This window comes from Oryx dammah, unplaced genomic scaffold (assembly GCF_014754425.2).
Source record: "Oryx dammah isolate SB20612 unplaced genomic scaffold, SCBI_Odam_1.1 HiC_scaffold_13, whole genome shotgun sequence".
In the NCBI taxonomy this organism is placed as follows: Eukaryota; Metazoa; Chordata; class Mammalia; order Artiodactyla; family Bovidae; genus Oryx; species Oryx dammah.
The window spans coordinates 29,146,069-29,159,772 of record NW_024070197.1 but is presented as its reverse complement, the minus strand read 5'-3'; the positions used below and the strand labels follow the sequence as shown (position 1 = coordinate 29,159,772).

The following is a 13,704-nucleotide window of genomic DNA, read 5'->3' as shown; positions in this document are numbered from 1 at the left end:
TTTTATTACCGCCTAAAAGTAAATACCAGTTACATGGCTGATTTCCCTGGCATTTCTTGGTACAGGAAATTTCCTGACCTATGCCCTCTGCTTCCTGTTGTAGTCTCCAGGATGTGTGGTTACTTTTCTATAAAAGTGACTGAAAAAAAAAAAAAGTGACTGAAGTGGTGCTCATGGGACCTGGGACAGAGGGAGCTGCAGTTGTCTAGACATGCATGATCTGAAGTGACCAGGCTAGTTTTCAAGACAGGTGTTCAGTTACACCCCACTGTGGGTGTAATGGGACTTCTCAGTAATTGAGTGCTACCCCTGTTGGGCATGTCAAAATTAGATTTTACAAAAGGAAATAGGGTCTTGCTGCTTACTAGGTTCATGTTTGGATAAGTTACCTCTCACTTTTTGTTGCAGAGATTAATTAGACAAGACAGACACTTGGAATTAAGTCTGACTGGGGAGACTTCATTTTCTTCTTTGTACCTGACCATTTATGATGAAGTGGCTTGTGAAAGTGTGATGGTTGCTTATTTCCTCACAGGTGAATAAAATTGCTTTGCTCTTTGTTAACTTTCTTGGATCTTTGTGAGTTGTAAAGAGTTTTAGTTACTTGAGTACAATGTGGGTACAATAGTAATAAAGAGAATGGCTCACACGTAATTAACAATTATATAACACTAAAATTTATAAATTATATATTTATTATATCTCTTTATAAAGAGTGATTGTGGTGGTTTCCGACTCTTTGTGACCCTGTGGACTGTAGCTTGCCAGGCTCCTCTGTCCATGGGATTCTCCAGGCAAGAATACTGGAGTGGGTTGCCATTTCCTTCTCCAGGGGATCTTCCTAACCCAGGGATTGAACCTGGGTCTTCTGCATTGCAGGCAGATGCTTTATCCTCTGAGCCACCAGGAAAGTCCCGTAATTAATGATACTTGCAATGAGCAAGTAAAAATAGGAAACCAAAGCCATGAAAAAGACTAGATATCAAGTATTGTTGAAAAGTGAAGACATCTGTTCATTGTGACTGGGAAATGAGTTTGATCTTGAGTTTCCTGGTATCCCAGATGAAAACTCAAACACAAACAGTCACATAATTTTCATTATTTATGAAATAATAAAGTACAATAGTAAATATATGTAAATAATAAATATATACACATATAATTTAAGCATTAAGAAAGCAATGCATTTTCATTGTGAAGTTTTGTAAAACTCAAAGAATTTTAAAAAAGTCTGTGTTGTCACTGCATTTAAGATTTTATCTTTTTTGACAGCGATTTTTTTGGCATAGTCATCAATTATAAAAGTTTTCAAATCTAGCTTGTAAAATATTCTTCATAATTGAACTGTGAAAGATCCACTTTTCCCCCCCCAGAAAGTTGCATATGTTATTTTCATGGTTAAATTTTCATGAAATTTTAGTGGTTTGATGAATTCCTTTATAATTTGCCTCAGGAACTTGGGAAATAGGGTAAAAGCTATCAGAAAGCTATGTCTGTGTCCTTACAAGTGGGGTTTAACACTAGTTTCTCAAGACAAGAATGGGTGCGTGGAATTCTTTAATGGAATTTATCTTTAACAATGATTTTAGAAATTTTTAGAGAAAGGGAAACTGAGACACACACTCAGGGACACAAGGAAATGTGTGGAGAAAGATGTCAGCCAGAATGCTGAGGGAAAAGGTGGGAGAACGGTGTTAGAGACAAAGGTGTATGTTAGAGAAAGAAAGAAAGAAAGTGAAGTCGCTCAGTCATGTCCAACTCTTTGTGACCCCGTGGACTGCAGCCTACCAGGCTCCTTCGTCCATGGGATTCTCCAGGCAAGAATACTGGAGTGAGTTGCCATTTCCTTCTCCAGAGGATCTTCCCGACCCAGGGATCGAACCCAGGTCTCCCACATTGCAGGCAGACGCTTTAACCTCTGAAGACGTTTGTCTGATGAGCTCTGAAAGCCCTGGACTCCTTTGGTTTCTGGAAACTGCAAATGATTCAGTGTGACTGGACCATGGACTAGTCTGCAGCAGGGGGCCTAGTGATAAGGCCCTGCTAAGAAGGTTGAAATTGATCCTAAACCTCTCAGGCAGCAACTGAGGGAGGGTTTCTAACTGTGCTTTGATACCAACCAGCTCAGTAGATAATAAGGTTATTCTGTGGTGAAACTGAGGAGCCAAAGCAGTTTTTTCCTGTTGTAAGTCTGTCTCCTACTCCTGAGCTACATCCATCTCCTTCATGGATGTGGCCCTTTTTTTTTTCCCCTCAGCATTCACATAATTTTAGCCAAGAACTGTGTTGGGGCCTTCCATTTTCAGGTGTTCTAGATCCTTGCTGATTTTATGTTAACTTGTTCTATTGATGACAGAGAGGTATCTTGACATTTCCAACTATAATTATGGATTTATCTATTTTTCCTTTCAGATCTTTCAGTTTTTGCTTCATGTATTTTGAAGCTATCCTGTTGGAGGAGATACACTTTCAGAATTTTCTTCTTGGTGAATTGACCTCTTTATCATTATATAATGTCTCTTTTTATCTTCTTACTCTGAAGTCTTTTGTCTGATGTTACTATAGTTAACTCCCCGTCTCAACATATACCTTATATAATATTATATCATTTTCACATATATGAACCTTACAATGGTTTAACTCCCAGTTCTTTTTTTCTATCTTTGTGCTGTTGTCATACATTTTACTTTTACAAATGCATTAACACTGTATTGCTACTGTTTTTGCTTTAGGTAGTTTGATATATTCTAAAGGAATTAAAATAAGCAAAAAATTATATTTTTAATATTTATCTCAGACCATTTGATATTGTCGTAGAATTCTCTCTCTGTTGTTTTTTTTTTTTTTTTTGGTTGTGCCTGGAGGCATGTGGGATTTTAGTTCTCTGACCAAGGATCAAACCCGTGTCCCTTGCAGTGGAAGTGCAGAACCCTAATCACTGGACTGTCAGGGAAATCCCTGTCATACAACTCTTTGGTGCTCTTTCCCCCACCCCCCGCCCCCCACCGACTTCTGATTCTTAAGGTTTTCATTTCTCTGCTGAAATTCCACCTCTGTTCCTACATGTTGGCTAATGTTTCCATTAAAGCTTTTCATGTATTAATCATAGTTATTTTCAATTCCCTGTCTCATAGTTCCAGTATCTGGATCATCTCTAAGTCTTGTCCTGTTGATTAATTTGCCTTTTGATAGTGGGTTTTTCTTGCTTTTTTTTAGGTGGCTTGTGATTTGTTACTGATTGGCAGATAAAATATGTGGGAAAGTAGAGACTGAAGTATATACTTTATTCTGGGCTGAGGGTACAGGTCTTCTTTTGCTAGCCTGTTAATGTGGGAGTTTGAGTCAGAAATGAGTTGGGTTTGGGTTTTGTTGTTGCTGTGGTTACCTTAGGCGCACTAGTGGCTTCAAATTGCTCTGCTGTTTCCTTGCCCTGTGTGTGTGTATGTGTGTTTAGTCACCTCCGACTCTTTGGGACCCCATGGACTGTAAGCCACCAGGCTCCTCTGTCCATGGAATTTTCCAGGCAAGAATACTGGAGCAGGTTGCCATTTCCTACTCCAGGGGATCTTCCCGACCCAGGGATCAAACCTGCATCTCTTGTGCCTCCTGCATTGGCAGGTGGATTCTTTACCGCTGAGCCACCTGGGACGTGCCCCCTGGCCCTGAGAGTGGATTTTTCTCGGTGTTTATGCTCCACCCTCAGCTTTAGGTCTTCTTTGTGCACCTGTGCCTCAGTGCACACTCTCCCACAGCCTTGTTGCTGGATGCTTGCTCACCGGGTGGTGGGGAGTAGAGGGCTTCTCTGTTGTCTTGGATCAGCCTCAGCCTTAGGCAGGCCCCGTTGCCCTGGGTCTGGGAAGTGGATCTTTCTGGGTGAGCCTGCCATCTCCTATGGTCTGGACCAGAATTTCCTGCCCCTCCCCCAGCCGAAGAGGGTGGTTTTATTTTTCTTTCATTCTGCCTCAGCTGCCTTGGGAGTGACAGAGTTTGCCCATTTCCCAGGGGTTTAAGATTATATTCTTTAGAGAAGGGAGCAGGTGGGCCTCTGTATTTTTCCCAGAGCAGTCACTGCTTTCCTTCTCCAGGCCAGCCCCCCTGAGAGGCTTTCTCTGGCACTGTATTTCCCGTGAGCACCCACGGAGGTCTCACTGGAGAAAACCCTTGGAGTGTCTGTGGCTCTTAATTGGCTTTTATTAGTAATAAATTTCTAAACTTGACCTTTAGTAATTTATTAAAAATTGTACCTGAATTCTTCTTTCCTGCCTGTATAGTGGTTCCATCGTTCTCCTTCTGCCACAGGTAAGCCAGAGCTTGCATCTCTCTGGGGATACTCGTTTTTCCTTAAATTTCAGTCTCGTTGGTTGGCCTGTATCCTCATCTCGCTAATGACTTCAAGAAAAGTTAGAGTTCTGTAGATTATCTGTTTTTTCTTGACATTGGAGTGGGAGTGATGCTTTTCTCAGCTTGCTATATCTTAAGTGAAAGTTAAAAGTCAAGGCAATTACATTTCATATTGTTTTAAAATTTTCCAGTGAAATGAGCTTATCTCTCTTTCTCCCCCCATCCCCTGATAAAATATTTATTTGGTCTTTGTCCACTGTTCCTGTCATACACCTCCTGAAATTTCCTCATAAGAGCCATAGAGGCATCTTTTGTTATAATATTAGTTTTGTTCCCAGTTCCTCAAATAGCTCCAGATCAATAAAGGTTAAGTGGATGTCTTTTGTTATTTATATAACAAGCCTCTTTCAACACTCATGAGTCTATGTCAATGAAGTGATTTTTGGAAGCATCTAGATCCTCTGAGGATGGGGGTTGCTTGCTCCAGGAACCAACCCTGTGATTAGAGGGTTGGAAGTTTTAGTTAAGGTCTGACCTCCTGGGCAGGGAGAGGGTCTGGAGGTTGAATCAATCACCAGTGGTCAGTGATTTGATTAGTATTGCCTTTGTAATGAAGCATCCAAAAGGAAACCAAAAGGGCAAGTTTTGGAGATCTTCCCACGCCTCTTTCTCCATACCTTGCCACCTGCATCTCTTCCATCTGGCTGTTCCTGAGTTACAACCTTTACAATAAACTGGTAACCTAGTAAATAAACTTTTCCTAAGTTCTGTGGGTTGCTCTAGCAAATTAATTGAACCTAAGGAGGGAGTAGTAAGAACTTCTGATTCATAGCTAATTGATCAGAAGCAAAGGAACAACTGGACTTGGAATTTGGCCTCTCAAGTTGGGTGGAAAAGGGCTGTTTAGTAGGATTGAGCACTTAACCTGGGGAATCTGTTGCTGCCTTCAGGTAGATGGTGTAAGAGTTGATTAAACTGTGCCAGACCCCAGATCTGCTTGGTGTTGCAGAACTGTTTGATGGAAAACATACACGTCTTGTATCAGAAGTCTAAGCCCCAGCCCTCTCCCTGCCAGCTAGGGTGACAAATAGGGGAAGGCCAGGTTCTCTGTTTGCCTCCACGTTGGGGTGAGTGAAAAAGTGCCACCTAAGTATCTTTGCCCTTTTTTTGTTTTAGGAATGTAAGGGAGGGGAGAAAAAGACCTTTTCCCTTCACCCACTTTAGGTTTCTTGGGTGGAGTATTGTAAATTACACTGGTAAAAGACAGACTGACGAGAAAAACAGTCAAGTTTATTAATATGCATAGAGCAAACACATGAAAGCACTCACTGATGAATGAAGACCCTTCACCTGACTCTTATGTGAGTTGGTAGGCTCCTCTGGTGTTTCCTAGTTTTGTTTTCATGCATATCTGAGCTCACTTGACAGATACGTGAAAACAAATATTTTCCCACATGCTTGCAGGGAGTCACCTTCATGGCTTGGTGCCAGGAATGAAAGGCAAAGCGGTGCTGCCTTAAAGCCAGGCCTCATAATAGGCAGAAGTAGGCTGGCTCAGCTCCTCTGGGAGTGGGGGAAGGGTTATTAATGGCCCCAGAGAAGCTTTTTCACTTGGGCTGAGGTCTAGACTTTGGAGCGGGGCTGGGGCAGGTAAGGCAGGAGTTTTGAGTGGGGCCTGTGGAGATTGGAGTTTTCTACTCCCTCTTGAGTGGCTGTGGTTCACTTGCTCTGGGCTCCGTGAGGCAGGACTCCAGCATACCCATTTTTGTGACTAGATGAGAAGCTTCTGGGAAGATGAGGTACTGTTCCCATTCTTATTCCTGGAAGTTATCTCTGTGACCTTAAAGGACTGACTCCTCCTGGGTGAAATCAAGCGGCCTATCAGAGTCTTTCCTCCTGAAGATGAGGAAGATGAACTAGGGGTTGGGGATCTGAATTCCCAATTCCTGGGGCACAGGAATTGAGGGAACGAGAAGGCCCTGCTGAGTGCAAGGTCAGGAAGGTGCTTGCCTTCCTCTGACAGATTCTGGGTTTTTCATCCGTAGGTTGGTGTGGGATCCAACTTCCTTGAGATTTCTGGACTGGCCCAGTCGTTACCCAAAAGTAGCAGTGAGTGAGTGAGTGAGAGAGAGAGAGAGAGAGAGTGTGTGTGTGTGTGTGTGTGTTCATGTGCACACCATCTCCCTACAGGTCGCCTTCCCATGCCATATCTGTGGATAAGAGGAGCCTTACAGTTATTGTTTGCCTATCAAAGTTCTGGGTCCTGTTATGGGGGAATCTCTTTGCACCCCCAGGTGGTAGTGAGGGGTGTGCCGAGGAGGAAAGCAAATAAGCCAATAGCAGACGAGTCTCACGTTAGGGTGCCCCCTGGTCTTACTATGTTATCCCTCTCTTTAGGGCACTTTTGAAAAAGAAAGGTTGAACAGGCAAGCAGCAGTGTGGGAAGTAAGGTAAGTGTTGTGGACATAGCGGCACATGGGTGTATATTTTCATGGAGTTTCTCTCCTTGGTCCAGTCTCTGCAATAGCATTATGCCCTATCTTTAGCATCTTCCTAGCCCTTCCCATCACATCTTCATGTTCTTTACTGGCCTGAGAGTAGCTATAGACGTCTCCACATGTGGCTAGAGACTGCAGAAGTACCTGTTTATGTTTGGGCAGAGGTAAGTGGGCATGGAAAGTGAGAGCCCTGGCAGGCTGGCTAGTGCTGGGACTTTGGTCTTCTTTGCAGGGCAAGTTTGCAGGTTTTAAGTTGGCAAGAACAGAGCAAAATAGAGAATTTCCTGACAGTCCAGTGGTACAGACTGTAGGCTCTCAGTGCTGAGGGCCCAGCTTCGGTCCCTGGTCAGAGAACCAAAATTCCACAAGCTGGGCAGTACAGCAAAAAAAAAAAAAAAAAAAGCCAAAAAACAGAGCAAAACCTACATCTCAAGGAGAATTTATGCTATGGATAAACCTAATGTTAGCCTACCCTGGGCATCCTGTTGGAAGTCACCAGCATATGGTGCCTCAGCCCTTTTGGTGTCTGTCTTAGAGCAGTGGAGGTTAGCCTGCCTCCATTTCTCTGTATCCTGTGGTGGGAACTGAGACAGGCTCATTGTATGTAGGTCTGTATATGAGTCACACAGTCCCTATATAAGAGGTGGGCAGGGAAATCCGCCTGCTTTGCAGGTCTAAACTAGAGCATTATCAGCCATTACCCTAGACTGACAATACTTATATTCTTTGCAGGCTGTAGTAAACACAGGTGAAAGAACCACTTGCCATGGAAGCCAGGGAGCTGGAGAGTCCCACACCCACATACCATCTCGTTCCTGAGGCCAGCCAGCCTACGGAGGAAGAAGGTGACCACATGCTGCCTCAGCGGGCCACAGAAACTATGCAGCTGAAGAAGGAGATCTCTCTGCTGAATGGCGTCAGCTTGGTGGTGGGCAACATGATCGGCTCAGGAATCTTCGTCTCACCCAAGGGCGTGCTGGTGTACACTGCCTCCTATGGGTTGTCACTGGTCATCTGGGCTGTTGGTGGGCTTTTCTCCGTTGTGGGTGCCCTTTGCTATGCAGAACTGGGGACCACCATCACCAAATCTGGAGCCAGCTATGCTTATATTCTTGAGGCCTTTGGGGGCTTCATTGCTTTTATCCGCCTCTGGGCCTCACTGCTAATTGTTGAGCCCACCGGTCAGGCCATCATCGCTATCACCTTTGCCAACTACATCATCCAGCCCTCCTTTCCCACCTGTGAGCCCCCGTACCTGGCCTGCCGTGTCCTGGCTGCAGCTTGCATGTGTAAGTCTGAGGGCTGGGTGGGGGAGTGTGTATGGGGGGTGATTTTTATAATGCTAATGGTAACTTACATTTGAACAGCCTATTTTGCCTTTTTGTGTATGTATTGGGAAGCGAGGCATCTTAACTTTTTTGAAGAAGCAGTTTTACCGAAGTCATTTGTTCCTGAGATCAGTGAGGGTAAATGATAAGGATGGGGGAAGTTTGAACCTGTCTGTGGCTTTTGGTGCCTCCCTTTCCTTCCACTTTTGGCTGTCCCTGAGTTCTCTTCCTTAGTCTACGTGACAGGTTTGTGAATGTCTTATATTTATCTTGTCAGATGTTTAGATTGGTGTCAATATGGCTAGTTGTAATTTGACCCAGGAAAAATCCCTCAGTGCTGAGGCCTTTATTCTGCTATGCCCCCCCCCTTTTAATCTTCCCCTCTTTTAATCTTAAACCAGTTTAAAGCCATCAGTGAGGAAATGGTCTTCTTTAGACTATGGGGGTCCCAAGACTTTCTATCCTGTAGGCTCATGGTGAAACCACTCCTTCTTGCAACTTCTACTCTCTGCAGGCTGATCTAAGCAGCAGGCACCACACCAAAATGGCTTTTTCCCATTGGTGTTTCAGATTTCTTTTATGCAGACTGTGTAAACAAGCTCCTTCTGCAGCCAGTAAGGAAGGTAGCTTCTTCCCTGTATTTGGATTTCTGAGGACAGAACCTGAGAGATCCCAGTGGATCTCTCTATCTTCCTTTTTCTTATGAGGTAGTAAGGAGGAATTTTGGGTGAAATCACTGAACGGGAGAGAAGATTATTGTGAACTTAGTCCAGGAAAGCTAGTGTTTTAGCTGAGAAGTGACCCAGAAATCCCTGTGTCTCTTAGCACGGTGCTGCCAGAGGCACTTAATTATGTTTTTTTCCATATCTTTGTTTGCAAAACTTTGGCAGTATATGCGGTTTATCCACTGTTAAAAATAGACTTACAGTACCTTGGAGTTAGCAGTAAAGGATTGTACAATATGCTGTGTTTCCTGACTGTAAGGAATTTATTAAAGAGATATTAAAGGAAACTTTTCTACAGATACCTGTGGGAGGAGAGAAGGTGGTTACTCAGCTATGTATCTGATAGGGTTTCACCAGGGGTCTCTAGCCTGACTGAGATCTCTAAAAAAGGCAGTAATTTTCTGATTATAAAACATGTTTGTTAAGGAGAAAGTTAAATTAGCCTCAAATCACCTGTAATCTACCCCAAGACAGAAGTACTTTTAATAGTTAAGTCACATTTCTTTTTGTTATAGAATTGGAACCATATTTTGTATATAACTTTATATTCTACTTTTTAAACTTAGTATATCATGAATTTCCCTCCCTTTTGTGAAATGTTCAAAAGAAACATTTTATAAGTAATATATATATATCTTCTGTTATATATATATATTCTTTTTATTAAAAGATAATGCATAGGCCCTACAGACAATTAGAAAAATGCAAAAAGAAAAAAGAAAATCACCCATGATTTTACCTCTGAGAGAACTATTGTTACTATAAATATTGTGTGAAATAACCTCCCAGTATTTTTTCTTTTTCTGTTTATTCATCATTTTAAAAAAGTACCTTTGAGATCAGAGCTTCCCTGGTGGCTGCAATGCAGCCTGCAATGCCGCAGACATAGATTCAGTCCCTGGGTCAGAAAGGAAATGGCGACCTGCTCCAGTATTCTTGCCTGGAGAATCCCATGGACAGAGGAACCTGGCAGGCTATGGCCCATGGGGTGGCAAAGAGTTGGACACAGCGACCCTTATGATCATACTCTTTGTGATTTGTATACTGTATTAAAAAAATTTTTAATATTAAATCCCTTTCATCAAATATTGCTAGAAAACGTGGTTTGGGACACAGAAGTAGTTTCCAGGCAGTGTAATGGTTAAAATCATAGACTCCCTAGGAGTTCCCTGGTGGTGGCCTAGTGGTTAGGATTCTAGGCTTTTGCTGCCCTAGCCTGGATTCAGTCCCTGGTTGGGGAGCTGAGATTCTGCAAGCTGCTCTGCCTGGCCAAGAAAAGGCGGCACTGGTGGTGGTGGAGGGGGTGCTTCCCGGTGGTCCAGTGAGGCACCTCACTTCCACTGCAGGGAGCATGGTTTGCTCCCAGATCAGGAAACTAGGATCTAAGATCCTGCATGCCATGGGGAGGGGAGTGGGTTGGGGGAATTATGGGATGGGGGCTGGGGAATCGTAGGCTCCCATGCTAGACTGGGTTTGATTCCAGCTTTACCGTTGAGTAGCTATTGACCTTGGAGGAGATATAACTATTGCCTTAATTTTCTTGTTTGTAAAATGGGAATATTGATTGTACTGTTGACTGGAAAAAAACACACAACCTAAATGCCGAGAGTTAGGTTTTATTTGGCAGACAAAACTGAGGACTTAAGCCTGGGGCACAGCATCTCAAGATAGCCTCTGAAGAGGTAAGGGAAGAGCTAGGATATACAGGAATTTTTGCAGCAAAGACCAGTAGTTGGAACATCAAAAGATTACTGTTTGTTTGTTTTTTTGCTTCAAGGCATGTGGGATCTTTAGTTCTCTGACCAGGGATTGAATCTATGCTCACTGCAGTGGAACCTCAGAGTCTTATCTACTCGATCACCAGAGAAGTCCCGAAAGATTACTGTTAATTAAAGAAAACCAGATATCCCAGGTTAAAGAATTCAGTGCTTTTCTATTTATGAGAAAAGTCAGGGGTCATTGACATCCTTCCTTTGATATATACCTCTGCTTTCTCATCTTGAGTCTCCTCAGGGTACTCTGTCAGGCAGTGGCTGCCTGCTAGTTGGTGGGCATCCTGTTTCATCCTGAGTTCCCTTGGGGCTCTCCGAGGGGCAGCTGTAATGGCTTGATGGCCGCAGCATCCGTTGTTTGGCTGATAGGGCAGGCAATTTTTTTTTCCAGTTTGTTGATAGTATCTATCTGAAAAGATTGTTGTGAGGAATAAACAACATATATAATGCTTCTCTCTGCCTGGCATGTAATGAATGCCTTATAATATTATTATTAAAAATAATCCTGCTATGGGAAATCTTTGTGTAGAAATCATTTTCAGAGTTTTTTCATATTCTAATAGGGTAGAATTATATAAGAGAAAACCCTGTGTCTAAAGAATTAAACTGTTTTAAGTTTCTTTGTGTTGCTTTTTAGGTTTTATGAATCCGTACTCTTTCTGAGCACCTGTAAGTGTCTGTGCGTTGGTTTGGTAATGGCCTTAGGATGAATTCCAAGAATAACTAAATCAGAGAGCTCAGTCATGTCTGACTCTTTGCAGCCCCATGGACTGTAGACTGCCAGGCTCCTCTGTCCATGGGATTCTTCAGGCAAGAATACTGGAGTGGGTTGCCATTTCCTTCTCCAGGGGATCTTCCCAACCCAGGAGTCAAACCCACATCTCCTGCATTGGCAAGAGGATTCTTTACATAGTGCCACCTGGGAAGCCCTAAGTCAAAGGGCACTTCTGTACATCATTTTTCATATAAAGAAGATTTTTATTTGTTAAATCTTGTTTTCCTTTATCATTTTTCCCATTGTTTTTGTGCTTAGGAAGTCTGTCTCCACACTAGAAGCTAATTTTTTGATTGGAGAAGAGTCTTTACCTGTTAGAAAATGTGGTTATATAACTTCTTCCATTCAAATGTACCTTTACTCAAATTACTCAGTATTTGAATTCCTGAAAACTCGCTTTCTAGAAACTAAGGCTTTTCCATAAAGCAGGCCAGAGGGCAGGAACCTGTCAAAGCTGCGGCCAAGTTGTTAAAACGTTGACCCATCCTAACAGACTAGATTTTAGGGCTCAGTTTACTTTTCTCTTTGGAAATTAGGGTGTAGAATCAGGTTGAGGTATCATCCAGCTAAGCTGGGGTGTGCTGGAGGGAGCCTCCTTGGGCAGGGGTGGCACTGAAAGCAGCCTGGTCTCAAGAGGCATACATGGCAAGAAACTGATTATGTCATAATTAGGGCAAAAAACAAAGATCTGCACTGAATCCACTGTGAGGCTTGGGTAGGAGAATTAAGTCAGTCTTGAAACTGAGACAAGACAGGGATCCAGGTTGTTTATTGGAAGACTGCCTAAAGAAGTTATATCCATGCCAGGGTAGACAATTAAGGTTCCATCCTAGAAGAAGGGGTCCAGGTAGTCTCCATGTAGCTAACTCTAGGTTGAAGCTGCAAGCCTATGGCTTAAAGACCAGACTTGGTCCACACATGTACTGGGCCTATACAGTGTTCTAAATAATTTTAATTACTTGCCAACATTTAAAAATCAGGACTTGCCCTTTCTCTTGAAAAATCTAGAGTTTTGGCAAACTTGGACCTATATCCTGACACCATCAGTTGCATTTGAATAGTGGTTACTCCTCTAAATGAAGCATATAGTCTCTCGTTCACACCAGTCCTCCACTCCCTCCTATTTTATATCCAGACATACTTGTCTTTGCTTTACCTTCTTGGGTCCTGAAGGCACTGCTATTTTAGATTGTGTCTTCCAACAACCCCCGACCCCAGTCCTAGGTTACGCTGGCAGGGAGATAGATCCAAGCAGCTTCTTCTTTTTTTTTTTTTTTTTAATTTCAGATTGTCTTAGCTACTCATTATATCAGAACAGTGGTTCTCAATTGGAGGTGAGTTTGCTCCCCAGGAGCCATTTGGTCTGGAGACAGTTTTCATTGTCACAACTTCTGGGAAGGGATGCTGCTGGCATCTAATGGGTAGAGGTCAAGGATGCTGCTGCTGAACATCCTATAATGCACAGGACAGCCCCGCACAACAGACTTCTCTGGCCCAAAATGTCAGTTGTGCTGAAATTTAGAAACTGTCATTCTCGTCATATATATTCTGGGATCTTGGGCTCTTCTGTGGTTAGTGGAACCTCAGGCTGCCCACTGAACTTAATATGCTTGGGACTCTAATTCACTTATGGGACTGCCGGGGCAAATGGCACTTCTTGAGGTTTCATAGTTCCTTTTTCTGGCCAGGTGACCAGCAGTATCCTTAGTAACCCAGCTGCTCAGCATTGTAGGAGTACTTGATTTGCCTACGGAAGTGTGTGTTTCTGGCTTAGGTCTTGGTGCATTTATCTTTGTGGGATCCTCTAATGTAAACTCAAATACATCATTGAAGAGTATTTGCCATGAACTGACATGGAAGTCAGTTCAGTACTGACACCATGGCATCAGCAGAGGTCTGCTCACAGCTGAGACTCCATTGTCCCCAAGGGTTTATTTGGTAAGGCTGACAAGGAAGGAGGAGGAGGAGGGGAAAGAAGAAGGAAAGGGAGATAGTCAAGGGTGAGACTGCAGTGAGGAAGCACTGTGTGATGTCTGAATGGCTTCCTATTGCCTTTTGCTGCCTTGGACTCATGCCTGGGCAGGGTTCCTTTTTTTTTGTTCTGGGCAAGGTTCTACTCTGAGCAGGAAGGCTGCTCTCTCCTATTTTGGTCAGCTGTTGTTATACATACACAGCTTTCATATTCTGACAGTAACAGGCCTGAGGAGGACTGGTCTTGACAACGTTGCTCAAAGGTCCTGGACTCTAACTCTATATACAGTTTGA

The 13,704-nt window shown here is 43.2% G+C and overlaps 1 protein-coding gene and 1 non-coding gene across 6 annotated transcripts in view; one reads left to right on the top strand and one right to left on the bottom strand.

Moving 5' to 3' along the window:
* Positions 1-13,704, top strand: part of SLC7A6 (solute carrier family 7 member 6) — a 35,882-nt gene that overhangs the window by 1,387 nt on the left and 20,791 nt on the right. For 3 of the 5 annotated variants that reach the window (XM_040253304.1, XM_040253305.1, XM_040253302.1), the window contains exons 2-4: positions 409-535; positions 6,739-6,791; positions 7,572-8,128. In XM_040253304.1, the coding sequence (XP_040109238.1) occupies positions 7,606-8,128 (523 nt within the window). In that variant the 5' untranslated portion in view covers positions 409-535; positions 6,739-6,791; positions 7,572-7,605. The remainder of the gene's footprint in view (positions 1-408; positions 536-6,738; positions 6,792-7,571; positions 8,129-13,704) is intronic. The other 2 variants (XM_040253306.1, XM_040253303.1) reach the window with 1 other exon arrangement.
* On the bottom strand, positions 838-910 carry TRNAC-GCA. The gene has a single exon. It is a non-coding gene; the product is annotated as a tRNA-Cys (tRNA).